We start from the raw sequence: 14,551 nt of genomic DNA on the forward strand, positions 1-14,551 counted from the left end.
TTGATTTCCCTGGCATCCGTTTCTTGTGAACTCCTTGCATGCATAACCGTTTCTTATAAAAGCTGATAAAATGTTGCCATATGTACAAGATTGAAGCCAATCCAGGTTCCTTAGTTTGATTATGAAAGCAACCACACCAGCAATAATAACTGAAAGCAATCACAAGTAGGTAATACCAATGGCTCCTCTTGTGTAGAGTTAGGTCTCTTGTGGGGATCTTCCCTTGTCCTCTAAGCATCCCATCCTTATCATTCCTCTCCTCCCAAATGGTCCAGTTTGTGGCTAAAAAACAATTAGCCTCATAACCATGAAAGAGATGGATTTAACAACAACCTGAATTGTAGAAGCTTGTTTTGATCAGGACTACATATAACATGGATTGGATGATTTAAAATTGGAAATATGAAGTTTGATGCCGACAGAGATTTCCTTGGAAGATTTCTGATGCAAATGGATATTATTGTAAAGAAATGGAAGTTTCATGCAAAGGAAACAAAGAGTTTTTTTAAGTTTCCCTTAATAATTTTTCCTCCTTGATGCATCACATGTGCCAGTTTAATTATTTTAAAGCTAGAGAGCGTACAATATATAGAGGATGTCTCCTTTGGGTCATCCAACATACCCATGAAGACAGAACCCTACATGTCCTCTGCCCAACAAAAAATTAATATGACACATAACTATCCAATTTTGAGAAGCTTTCATGTCCTTGGATGATTGTCTCCTATTTGGGGTTTCTAATACATGTAGCCAACACAAATAATTCAATGTATCAATTTAAAATAGATTTACCTATCAAGACATGAGGTTGAAAACTTGCTTGCTCTACCTATCTACTTCAAAGGAACTAAGGAAGTTACATATAGGCTATAACATTTATTCATAAGCACATGGGTTTTTCTCTTTTTTGATGAGAACCTCTACAGATTGTGACAAACTGTCCCTTGTCCAAAAGTAGCCAAAAATAAGGCTAGATTAGTAAGTCTTGCAATACCCTTGATAGTGAAGCCTAAAAGACTCTGTTTCTTTTGCTTCTTAGTTGAGCTGTTGTAGTCCTCATGGTTGAAATTTTTTTTAGCCTTTTGTTTCCTCTCTCACAGGCCTAGTAAGATGTAGTATAATACTGTGATGGGTAGGGAAACAATCATTCCAAAGATGACCCTGAAAAATTATAAAGAACATAATAAGAATGAAATCAGTATGAGATTCACATGAACTTGAAATAAGTCATAGAAATAGAAATTTGAAGCAGTTAGGACTTACGCGGTGCTTAACATATCAGGGTGCAGATTATATTCCCTTGCGAACACGAAAGGGACTATTCCCTGTGGTAATGCAGCCTGTGCAATCAAAGGAATTCATTGTAAGCTAAAAGGTAAAAATGTGATTTCTCTATATAGGTTTGAAGCTTAATTGTGACTCACTTGAACAATGGAGACTTTTAGAATTGTGCCTCTAAGTCCAACTCCAATAGAAGCAACTGCCATTACAGCAGGCCCAGCAACAAACCTCACAAGCATTCCATAAGCTGTTAATCTCTTCCCACAGGCTATGATCCTAGGTTGCAATGCCATGAATAGACCTGAAGGTTGAGAAAGTTGAAGCCATGTTATTCAAATTGGAAGGCTAAAGGTATCTAAAACAAAGAACAAATTTTTTTTTTCTTTTGTTGACTTTTACCTAGGCTAAACATGGCCATTCCAAGACCTGCCTTTGACAAGATTGTGACTGAATTTTCCATGATTTGGGGTTTCTTAATGCCCCACCTAAAAGAAAAATTAAAAAAGTTGGGAGGAGGGTTAGAAATAGATTTGAGAGATTTCAGCTGCAGTTAAAAAAATAAGATTTTTCCAGATAAATTCTAATTACCAGCAAGAAGCAAGAGCCCAGCTCAGACCTAGAATGCTTGCATAGGAGTTTGGGTTCCTGACAAGCTTAAACCAGACTATTTTCAGGATCTGCCTCAGAATCTGTGAGGAGATGGAAGAAGAATATTCAGTAACCTTAATGGCATCTGGTGTCTCTTCCTCTCCATCCTTCTTCTTTGTTGAATTCTTCCCTTCTTCTTTGTGGCAAGCTTGCACTGACTGCTCACAAACACCTGTTGATCCAGAGAAGACCCATTTAAGAAACTCAAATAAAAAACCAATTAAAAGAAATTCATTAGATCTAAAACTCATGAACTAAGCTCATATATCTCCCCTATTCTTGCCTTCAGAACTGCAACACCTGCATCTCCAAATGAATAGGTGGAACTCTTTACCGTCTTCTTCGGCCGCCGCTGCAGCAACTATGGGGTTGAATGTCGTCCCTCTGGAATCCGGCACCACCTTATTGAAATTCTGAAATGAATATGAATCAGTATCTGATGTTCCTGAAGAAGCCAAAGGCGGCGTAGTTACAATCACATGGACAACCTCATCTTCACCACCACGACCACCTCCAAGCTTTTGAAGTCCTCCCTGGTTGTCCATATTTCTTTCAGTGTTAATAGTACCAGTGGTGATACCATTAATGAACTTGTGGTGAATCAGAATCCTTGCAGCTCTATACTCAAACAAGAACAACATCAAAGTATACCAAACTACACACTGTAGAACCACAGCTTGAATCATGATGGCTTCTTTATCATCTCCATACATGGACTTGAGTAATGGGATACCCATGACAAGGGTATTTGGGAGGGTTGAGAGTGAGAATAAGGTGATGGCCCAGTCAAGGCTTCCTCTTTTAGAGAACTTAGCCCAAGAGAACAACACAAACAGGATTACAAGTTTTGAGATTGTATCAGCAGCAATGAAGAGAAGATCCATCTTGTATGGATTAATCCGAGAAATGAACTCGAATGAGAGAAGTGGGACAGCGAAGATGGCGACAAACCTGTTGATCCCAGCACATTGGTCTGGTGTGAAGATCTTCCACCATTTCACTGAGAAATATGCCAACAACATAGTCACATACAGAGGGACTACTGCAGTTAACACACAGTATAGATCACTCAAGGAAATCATTGTTTTCTTCTTCCCTTGTGTGTTCTTAATTGCTCTCTCTCTCTCTCTCTCTGTTCCTATGATGGGAGAAAGTCCTGCTGTGAAATGGATAGGTTTGAAAGGAAGGAGAGATTATGGTCTGTTTGGTATTATAAGGAGAGGTGGCTATTGGATTTGCCAGTGAATGCTGGCCAATTTAGTGTAATAATGGACTATGATAAAATCAAAGTTAATAGTATTCACACCCCCCCCCCCCCCAAAAAAAAAAAAAAGAGTCAATAATAGTGAAGCTCTCTCTCACTCTCTCAAAGCCCAAAGGTGGATATTGATGGCATTGATTCCTACCTTCAAAATTCAAGTGAAAGGCAATAGGGACCAGAGAATGAAGCCAAAAAGAAACCCGGAATACCCAAGAGGTGGGGTGTGAGTGTTTCACTCGGTTTTCTACTTTTCTAGTAAAATGTATAGTTGGATCAGCTCCTACTGGTGCTTATATGGTAATGGGTATCTGTACCTGACCCGTTTATGGATAAACTCATTGGATTCCAAGCAGTGGCTGTGGTTTATGGGTCAGGTCAAATTTGGCTGGCCACTTAGGCAATAAGGGTATTGTGGCCTTAATTTTCTTACAAAATGGGGGTGAAGTTCCTGCATCCCCCATTAGTACTCATAGTATAGCTATGAAGATATTTCATCATCTTAGAAATATTAGAGAGGGGCAGACCTAAAATGATCATAGGAGAAATATTGAGGAAAGACATGCATATTTTAGGTTTTCTTCGAGTCATGATCTTGAATAAAGCTAATTGGAGGGTAAGAATCCATGTAACCGGCCCTATTTAAGTGGAATTTTTTTGAATTGTATTCGCGTTTCTCGAATCCGGATTAGGTTCATGTATGGGATCGTTCTCGTATCCCCTGGTCGTGGGGATTAGAATCCACTTTCTCTTTCTATATTTAATGAATTTCAATCCCCAAATTATAAGCGTATGAGAATAATTTCGTATGTGAACCTGATCTGGTCTCGTATTTTTTTTTTTTTCACTATAGTTTTGTATGAATCTATGTAGTGGATTTCTTTTAGTTAGGATAAGACTGAGTAATTATTGTTGTAAAAGTATTAGTGATGGAAAAACATCAATTTCTGAAGTGAATGACCCACCGAGGTAGAGAAAGCTTTAGAGGAATGTGACAGTTTGGGCATTTAAGTAAAAGCATGACCCACCGAAGTTGAGAAAGTATAGATGAATGTGACAGAGTCGGTGAAAGACGACAACGTTGTACCGGGCATGCATGGTTGAAAAAGAAGTAAAGGGTATTTTCGTCTTCTTGAAACATTTGTCTCACTTAATCATATCCCTTACCAAAATTATTGTAACTTGTAAGCAAGACGTATGAGAGGATAAATTTTTCATTCTTTTATTATGGACAAAAAATTTTCTATTGACCTATGGGTTTTGATGGTGTCCATAGATTATAGGTACATCAATCATGTAGCGGATTAAGTTTTCTTTTGAACGAGTCTGATCAACACATATAGAATTCACATAAAAAAATCTTAAGATAGATGAAGATTTCATGTATTGATCAGATCATATGAGAACTTGATCCACAGTACCTTGATTATTTGTTAACTAGAGAATAAACATTTATGACCCTTATTGATGTCTTTTTTCTGCACCCATGGTGGAGAGACTTTCTCCTTTTATTGCTTTTTCCTTGTTATTTTAATGATCAAAGGTCCCATATGGCTCCTATGCCAATGTACGGGAGCAACTTTAGTGCACAATAGGGGGTGGAAGTGGGCTGAGGGGGCAATGATCTTTTTATACTTACTAGTGTTTGGGCATAAGAAACATTAGATTAGAAGGGTTCTTTTTCCCTATTTGAATATAAGGGGAGGGTTCCCTTTGACACTAGTGTGCAATTTCGAGTGTTAGAAGGGTTATTACGAGATACCAATTAAAGAGTGGATATTTGGAACATTTTATAGGGACGACAATAATATGGGTGGAATGTGTAATTTGGGTTTTAAGCTGGCGTTGTGGGAAACTTAAATCCTTTAATAGAACACATTTATCCTTGACTTATAGATGTATACTCAAAAAATATTTAAAATAAAAATACATAATAAATATTTTTTTAAATTATTTTTAAAATTTCACTGCTTTAATTATATCTAAATTACATTTTGTCATTAGTTGATTGCAAAAGGACACAGGATTTAACCCTACAATGCATGAATCATGTATTTGAACAAAAAAGAAAGAGGGAGGAAGGTTAAAACATAAAGCTTTTGAGAAATGGTTGACAACTCAACTTTAGTAAATTGTGTTTAATGATTTAAAATAAAAGGACAAAAGTTCTAAAACATGCGTTACAGATACAAAAGGGGCCCATGGGCCCATTATGGTGGGCAATGGTGGCCATATCCAATCACATCTTGCCACTACAAGGGTACAGGCCCCCATTAATGTTTGCGAGCCCATGTCTTAACAGAAATAAAATGTCATTTTCACACCGTAGGCATAGGGACCACTTGTGGAGCAAATGGATCAGGGTTTCGAATACGTGCATAAGGCCCACTTAATGCATGGGCATTGGATTTGCTTCGTGGGTATGGGATGAAATCCAGTTACTGTTAGACCTATTCTGAGGATTTTATTTTTGTTTTTGTTTTTTTGTTTTTTTGTTTTTTCGTTTTTTTGAGAATATTTCGAGGATTTCACAACGGAGATATATTTATGTTGAATTTTTTTTTACAAGAAAGTTTTCTTTCACCATAGGTGGAGGAAAAAGGATACCTATTTGGTTAGGATCATAATTGCTCTGCCCTCTACAATATGAAGCTGATAATATTTCCATTGATCCCTGATACTTTCTACACATCTTTCAAAACTCCCGGTGAAGAGTCAAGGGTCAAGCAATCCCTTGACCATAGGTGAGAAAAAAATACCTCCATTTTTTAAATGAAACGTTTCCGAGACTGCATATGATAGCTAATTTATTAAATTTGGACACCTAGACATGCCATATGGAAGTGGGATATGCCTAGTTTGATTGATGGATGAAATTTAAAAGAAAAACAAAGCTCAATCTTATGCCCTTTTGTATATGTCCATCCACTCTATTTGAAGTCTTGAACTTCAATTTTGGACAGGTGTTTTCTATCCATAAGAGGCTTTTGCACCCACTCACAAGAGCGCGCAATACTATGTAGAGTTACGGTGGTCATTGCATGCCCATATGTCTGTGATGCAGGGGCCTCTCACAAACTAGAAAATTTTGTCTCAATAGTTTCTTCCTCAGCAAATCTCATTCATGATAAAATTTGACTTGTGAGTAGGTAAATTTTTTGGACTTAGATGATCACTAGAAAGGGGGTGAATTAGTGGTGACTAAAAAGCGGTCGCAACTGACTCAATTCCACAACTCACTCATTAGCATCACTATCACTCAAGCACATGTGCATTGGTAGAGGCTTGGTAGAACTCACCCTCAAAAGCTGGCCATTAAGGAGAGGGTGCCTAAGTACCTATAAATCTCCACATCGGGCTACCCACTTCTGATATGGGATTATTATTTTCGCCTACTGCGTGGAACCCCAACAATCTCCCCCCGCGCAGGAGTCGCAAAGATTTTCTCATCTTCCCCTCCACACAAGAGCTACCAAGATCACACCAAGTTCCCATGCCTTGACTATTGCTAGAATCTTGGCCTTGTCACACTCTGGCCATGCCAAACCTTGGCTTTGATACCACTTGTTAGAGACTTGGTAAAACTAATTCTTAAAAGTTAGCCATTAAGGAGAGGGTGCCCAAGTATCTATAAGGCTGCACAATACATACTTTCGATGTAGGATTATTATTTTCGCCTACCACGTGGAACAAAAAAAAAAAAAAAGTTCCAAACTCAATATTGCTAGCTATTCTATGCAGAAGGTCTGGTATGGAGGCTAGATGTTCCGAAGATTTATTGGCATTTTCAGATGCAATGGAACAGATGAATCATATAAATTCAACTCCGTTGATATAGTTTGTGTAGGTTCATGCTAGATCAACAGTAATCATCTTTGTTGAGAATGATGATGGGCACAAATGTCATAAGTCTAGTAAATCTGATAGATAATAATTAGTACAGACTTGCAGGGAGTATTGAAATAGGTGGAATTGTTGTTGGAACTCAAGAAAGAGATAGAGGCGAAGGACAGAAACTACATGTATTTCAAGTGATAAACAAATGCAAGTTTGGAAAGAAGCGAGTATCTTTCACTTTAGATTTGATAAGTGGTAGTGGTCTCTCAAAGTGGATTGTAATGGTAGGAGAGGTGGAGCCATGTCACACCGTGTGCCGATGGTGAGCTATACGAGACACCTCTGGTGGGGGTGGGGGTGTGGGCCATACTAGTTTGTGTATGACAATCATACAAGGACACCCCTGGTGAGGGTGTGTGCCATGTCGACTGAGGTAAGGCGGAAAGGTAAAGACAATGGCGAAGGTTGAGAAAATAACTTCAATACCGGTCTTCTTCAAGGTGTTTTGCAGATTCCAAGCCAAGATTTGAGATTGTTGGGATTGGATATGTCTTGCACTTAGGTGTTCATATAATTATGATTGTACATGTACGGGGGTATAGTTGTGATTGTGCTTTTTTTAGGATTTAGGATTTAGGATTCACTATATATGTCTATGATGAACACCTTTTAAGAAGTGGGGGAAGATTATTGCGTGCCATGTACTAGACAAAAATAATATTTTCACATTAGAAGTGGGTAACTCGATGTAGGGGTATCAATTCCAAACCAACACCGATAGACCCAACCGAGCTTGACATGTTTATGGCCCGACTTAGACCTGCCCGATTAATAATTGAGCCCGATAGGTTTATAAATAGGTAGTACACGGTGCGGCCACCTAGCCTGATGGGCACCGGATTGACCTGACATATTTACAAGCTCGACTCAACTCCTTTAAGCTTGACCTAGCCTGACCCTTTTAATGCTACTTGTATTTGTTTTTTTTTCATTATACCGTTTGTATTTAGTGCTAAGGCTATGTGATATGTATAACTGAGATGGTAGTAATTTTTAGCTGAACATTCATCTTTTACATGCACAGTTTAATTGATTTGAACATACTAAAATTTGGTTGTGTGAACATAATTTAATTGATTTGAGTTTCGTGGGTTAAATATCAAGTACCTTAGTAACTTAGCTGTTTTGCCCATCTTTGGCTTAATCCATTTTAACCATAGGCTTTTTCTTTGCTATGCCCGTTTTTGCTTCATTTTAATGGTATTTCCCTTCAAGCACATTTAAGAGACCAATTTTAAAGAGGAACCATTTAAAACATGTTTAAAGTTAAATAGGTCTATAGCCTGGTTAAAACTTGTTGATGGCAACTCGTTTAGAGCCTAAGAACAATTGGCCAAATTATTAATTGTTCCATGCCCATCCTAGATAAGTTTGTTTAGCTAAATGAGTGTTCACAGTGTAGACCTAGATAATGGCTAAGTCTAGGCTTAGCCTGATCGAGACCAGCCTGGCCCGATCGCTTGACACCCCTACCCGATGTGAAGAATTATAGGTACTTGGGCTCCCACTCCTTAACAATTAGCCTTTGAGGATGAGTTCTACCCAAGTTGCTAACACACATAACATCCACACTTTTTTCGTTAGAAGATCATATGTATTAAAAATGAAGGGAAAAGAAAGAAAGAATGTACATTGAAAATGAACAAGCTGTATGGAATTAGTTGAAGACTAATCCACCTTCGGCATTGCCATCAGCAGATAAGAAATCAAAGCTAAAACCCAACCAAACCAAATAATAAACAAAGCAACAAAACACCGTTATTTAAAATGATATCTAGGCAGATTGTGCCTATCAACATCTAACTCCATGGCAACAAGCGTGGGCCAGGAAACTACAGGAGAAGACTCTTCAAATTTTCCAGTAGACTTTGCAAGGAAATCAACCACCGGGTTAGCTTCACGTAGGCAATGAGTAATCTTCCAGGTTATGGACTGCAGGTAAGGGCCTAAGTTCATCCACCTCTAAAGCACATACCACGAGACTTTCCATAGAGAAATAAGCAGAACCACGGCCACCGAGTCACACTCAACCCATAATTGGGTAACACCCATCGCTCTAGCCATTTCCAGACCATAAATAATTGCTAGGACTTCAGCTTCAAAGTTTGTGTGCACTCCCAAAAATTGTATGAAAGATTGCATCACCTCAGCTTTATCATTTCGGAACACTCCACCAGCCCCTGCCTTTCCTGGATTCCCTAGGGAGCATCCATCAGAGTTAAGCTTTACCCATCCTGGAGGGGGAGGACACCAGAAAACTTCTAAGATCTCCCTAGGTTTATAGGGAATTCTAGAAATACCCAGCCGTCTAGCACAAAGAAGTGCCTCGAAAGGGAGGGGGGAGCCAAAAACCATCATCTCCTGGAGGTTGATCTCACTCTTTACCATTGCAAAACAGTGATTGGTTGTTACCGATTTTTCCTCAAATCGTCTTGCATTCCTTACCTGCCATATGAAATATGGAAGAAGGGAGAAGCCACTTAGCCACACTCTTTTAAAATAACACTTTCTAGTAGTTTGTTTCCACCACGCGCAGAGATTATCCACGTCCACAAATGGAGGCCATTGCACATCAAAGCCAAAACAAAAATCTCTCCATGTGCTAGAAGAAAATTCACATTTGTAGAAAATATGGATCAGCGACTCCTCCTCTTTGCCACACAGCGAGCACTGAGATACAAGGGGAATTCCTCTTCTACAAACATTGTCATCGGTTGGCAATTTATTCTGTATTATTCGCCAAGCAAAAGTAGTTGTCTTGGCTGAATACCAGAACACCAAATAAGAGAATACCAACTAATTTTTTGGTGTTTCTCCCTATATTCTTCCGAAGCTGATTTTATAAAGAAAACACCTGAAGAGGTTAACCGCCAAACACAAGAGTCTTCTACATCCACACATTCACACGTCACTTGCAGCACACACACATTGAACACATACGGCTATCACCGACCACTCAACATAAATCTCATCCTCTTTGCACAAACCATCCTGTTGTAGATAATATAGCAGTGCAAGCATCCATAACATCTATAGAAACATAAGACAAGTTTTAGGTGCTTCAGAAGTGTGCCTACATCCATGGAGCAAATGGTATCTTGGGCTACAATCCAAATCCTATCTCTATATAGTGCACAATATAAAAGTTTTGAAACAACAACAGCAAGGAGCTACTACCTTTGCTTTACACAACCACAAATGTAAAAGTTCTACATACACCTAGCTTTAAGCAACCATAATTGTCAAGGAGATACTACCCTTGGTTTATCCAGCATAAAACTGTAAGTCTGGATCAAGTCATTGTATGAGAACCTGAGTTCGATTCTCGTACAACTAAGAGATGGACATGTGTAACTCATTTATTATCTCTCATATTTTTTGACTGATTACCTATGTCTTCCTATTTTCTCTCATATTCTTTTTTTTCACACTCCCTCTCTCTCCCCACGATTTATCAAAATTTTTTTTTTCATTTTTCACTTTAGTTATAATTTAACATTCATTTATAATTTTAATCCTACAAAATAGCCGATACTATCCAAAATAAAAAAAAAAAAAATTAATAGATACTTTTTTCCCCACCGTTCTGTTATGTTCTTTTTTTTTTTTTTTTTTTTAAATCCATTCCTCTCTCTCTCTCTCTCTCTCTCTCTCTCCTCTTCTATTAATTATATATTATATATATATATATATTTATTAACATTTTTATTTTAAAAAACCCATTAAAAAAATGAAAAAAATGAAATTTTTTTACTCATCCATAGATGATGTTCACCCACCATCCTAGGGTTCACAAATCTCTATTAGGTTTTGGTATAAATCCAAAATACCCTTTTGATATTCTCTCCCATTCATATAAAGCCAATGATGAATGGATCACTGTGGCTAATAGAAAGCGAGATTCCTCCACCTATGGAATTATCAAAAGGGTATTTTGGACTTATACTAAAACCTTTAGTACCGATCCAATTGATCGGTATCAGATTGGATCAAATCAGTATCGTATTGGATCAATATTAATGTTGCATCGGATCAGCATCGAAAGAGAAAAAGCATTTTGTATAAGTATTGTTGGAATCAATTAACTAAAATAAGTAATAATAATTTAAATAAAAATAAAAAAATATATTTTATATATAAAAAGAGACTGGTAACAATATTGTTGGTAATTCTGGTAATAATTTTTACTGAACTACACGCATCGGCAAAAGAGACGTAGTGGTGAACTGGTGACTGAAGTTGCGAAACCCTTCAATGCCACGAGTTAGCTTGTGAGTTCAGTCCCTCTCTTCTTTTAGTAGTGGGCTCTTTTCTAGTAGTCTTTAAAACCCTCTCGGATTTGTTCATGATAGTGAGATCCCAGTTGAATCTGCACATACAATATAATCAAAACGACAAGGGAACATAGAGTAAAGTTAGATAATCCTGAACTTGGAAGAGGAACACAAAATTTTAAGATGGTAAGTAGTATAGACTAGTGTTCATGCCCTCTCTCATCAATATGTTAGAAGCTCTCCATCTCCCCAATAATATCTTCGAAGCTTTATCTGATAATATGAGACTGAGAAATTAAGAGTAGGAAATGTATGGGTGGGAATGCAGCAAGTACAGGATGTGGGGATGCAGAAGGAGAGAGGGAGGCAGGGAAGGAAAGGGCAAGGGCAGGGTGGACAGCGGTGTTGAAGGAGGGCAGGGGTTGCCGGGGTGGGGCAGAAATGAGAGAGGCAGGGAAGGAGGGGGCAAAGGCTGTAGGGGTTGCCGTGGTGGGGATGAAAGTGAGAGTGAGAGGGAGGTAACTTTTCAAATTTCAAATAATAAAATGGAAGGAGAAGAAGAAGGAAGAGCAGAAAGGGAGGCGAAGGTGCAAAAAAATTGTTACCACGGTGAAAAAGCGCGGCTAAAGTTTACACCCCCTTCATTCAATATAAACCTATTCTTTTATTGGCGGTTCATATATATATATATATATATATATATATATATATAGAATTTGGGTAGCAGCGGTTCAAAATATAAACAGTGCATATACCTGTTAGTGGTGGATTGGTCGTACAAAACAACCATAGCTAAATGTTATGTTTTTTTTTTTTTTGGTGGTGAGAATCAAAATTGTTCATTAGAACATGAGGGACTCGTGAAAGAAAGGTTACATAGATCTCTCAACCATAGAGAGGAAGACAACCAAACTGTCGTACACGCATCAGACAAGGTCTTCCAGGCTAAGGAGTCGGCAACACAGTTACACTCCCTAGGAATAAAGACAAAACATCGCTAAATGCGACACCCCTACTTTATTTAAAAAAGTACATTTTTGTTTTGTTTTGTTTTGTTTTGTTATGGTTTTTTTTTTTTTTTTTTTTTTTTTTTTTTTGTTTTGTTTTTAAGCGTAGGTATACATATCCTTTATTGCAGTAAAAAATCATGGCTAAAGGTTTATTGTACATTTATTTATTTTTAGGTAGAGAGTTTCTTAAAAGGCAGCAAGGTCTTTGCAATAGTGAGAAAACCAATGGGAACTCTAGTAGAAGCATCAATAAAGATGGAATTTCTGCCTTTCATCAATGACGTGCTTATCATTTTTCCCCTATTGTGTCTAGGCACAAGGACTATGCTGCCTTTTAGGCTCATTTAATAAAAACATAGTCTTTTAGTGGCAGTTCTAAAACTCTGCCAATATATTTACATTTTTTTTTTTTGTAAAATATATTTACCTTTAATAAGTAAAAAAAAAAAGGTACTCACCCATTTTTTTTTTTTTTTATTTACTTGTGTCATACAAAAAATTTGCTTTTATAATGGTAAAAATCTGCCACTAAAAATGTATATTAATGGTTCATAATGGCCATTGTATTTTACCGGCTCTAATTGTATCCCTTTAAAGGGCCAAATAATTTCTACCATTAAAAGGTTTTATTGGAAACAGTCTTTGCATTAAAAGGGAAATAAAAAAATTATTGTGAAAAATCAATTTAAATACGTGCGTATATTCACCTGGATGTACGTGTGAGGATTCAACACCTATTTCACTTCTTACCATTAAAAAGGTAAAGAAAGTATATACAAAAATTAAAATGAGTTGTTTGATCCTTACATATATATTTAGGTAAATATACCTACGGAAGATCCAAATTCATACAAAACACAGCTATGAAAAGTGTAACTACTGCCTATTTAGTGGCAATAATAAATTACCACAGTAACAAATATAACCCTTGAATTATTTTATTATTTTATTATTATTATTATTATTATTTTTAATAGAACCCCTTCGAAGATGATGTTTTTAATATAATGAGTTGGAACTGAATGTTTTTGGATTGACCATATCAGATTCTTTGGTCATGCATATGCCACATTGTGGCGTCTGATGAATTGAAGCTTTTACCCTTGCAATACTAATACTCAGTACTTGATTTATCTCTTCATGCTGAATATGACAAGCAAGGAAGAATTATTTATTTTGGCAAAGTCTTTGAGGGCGATATGACGATGACAATGTGGAGCCCATTTGAACTACCAACTGAGTTGCATGTGGGAGTTTCCATGGGAGGGACAGTAGCACAAGCCTTTCATGAGAGGAGTTATTAGTGACCCACCCGAAGGCTTATCATCTTAACGGATGGGAAGATGATATTCTTTCCTCCTCCTTGGTTTAGAATGACAATACGTGGCAGATAGGATATAGACAAACTAAAAAGCCTTCCTCTTCTTCAAACTCTAGAGAGTCGGCTGGAAACATAGCTAGTTTTCCTAGATTTCAATCAACAGGTGGAATGAGATCTCATTTTCAAAGGATAGGGAAAGGGAGTGACACAGGCAAGGTACATTAGCAGCGTGCACAACCTTCTCTTAATTCTAAAATATAACGAAACGTGCGTGAGGCTATAACACATTCTCATACAAGAACAATCAGGTATATATGTGTCTCCCATTGTCACATGGATTTCACTCAATCTCTCTCTTAATAACATAGACATTGAATACTAGAGTCCATGTGGCATTGGGAGAGACGTATGCTATTGATCTCATACGAGAATGTGGTCCAGCCCAGCTAAACGTTTCCTGACCTGAAAAGTTCAAATCAGGATTTATGGGTCAGATATCTAGAGAATGACTTGGGTTAGTTACATATTATTTCGTACAAAAATTTAATATTGTAGCATGCCAAGCATGCATTCTCTCATAGTCTAAGTATTGGCATGCACTCTACCGTCCTGCTCGGAACAGAAAAAGACTTCCTAGTTAGGAAGTCAGCTAAAGAGTTGCTCTCCCTAAGAATAAAATGGAAACTATATTCTATAAAATACATGGAAATAGGGGTTATGTCCTATTTGAAAAATTATCTCTACAAATATGAGTTTGACCTCTGAGCTAGCCAATCTAATGCATTCTGTAGTGAGAGGTGGAGGGTTGGGTCTGAAGCTTGATGTCTAGAAGGATTTTGATTCCTTGTCATGGGAATTTCTA

The 14,551-nt window shown here is 37.5% G+C and overlaps 1 protein-coding gene across 6 annotated transcripts; it reads right to left on the reverse strand.

Annotated features, from left to right (window-relative positions):
• Window positions 1–747: 747 nt before the first annotated feature.
• LOC122091276 (probable auxin efflux carrier component 1d) lies at window positions 748–3,181 on the reverse strand. Of its 6 annotated transcripts, none has more exons than XM_042661166.1 (7): window positions 2,264–3,181; window positions 2,004–2,101; window positions 1,870–1,934; window positions 1,681–1,766; window positions 1,425–1,582; window positions 1,264–1,340; window positions 748–1,161 (listed from the first exon to the last, which is right to left on the reverse strand). In XM_042661166.1, the coding sequence occupies exons 1-7, from the start codon at window positions 3,009–3,011 to the stop codon at window positions 1,095–1,097; spliced, it is 1,299 nt and encodes a 432-aa protein (XP_042517100.1). In that variant the 5' UTR covers window positions 3,012–3,181; the 3' UTR covers window positions 748–1,094. The 6 variants fall into 6 exon arrangements, with proteins under 6 accessions (XP_042517100.1, XP_042517108.1, XP_042517085.1 ...); XM_042661174.1 differs by having other exon boundaries at window positions 1,870–2,101; window positions 2,264–2,342; window positions 2,418–3,180; XM_042661151.1 differs by having other exon boundaries at window positions 2,213–3,179.
• Window positions 3,182–14,551: the final 11,370 nt, after the last annotated feature.

This window comes from Macadamia integrifolia, chromosome 2, assembly GCF_013358625.1.
Source record: "Macadamia integrifolia cultivar HAES 741 chromosome 2, SCU_Mint_v3, whole genome shotgun sequence".
NCBI classification, from domain to species: Eukaryota; Viridiplantae; Streptophyta; class Magnoliopsida; order Proteales; family Proteaceae; genus Macadamia; species Macadamia integrifolia.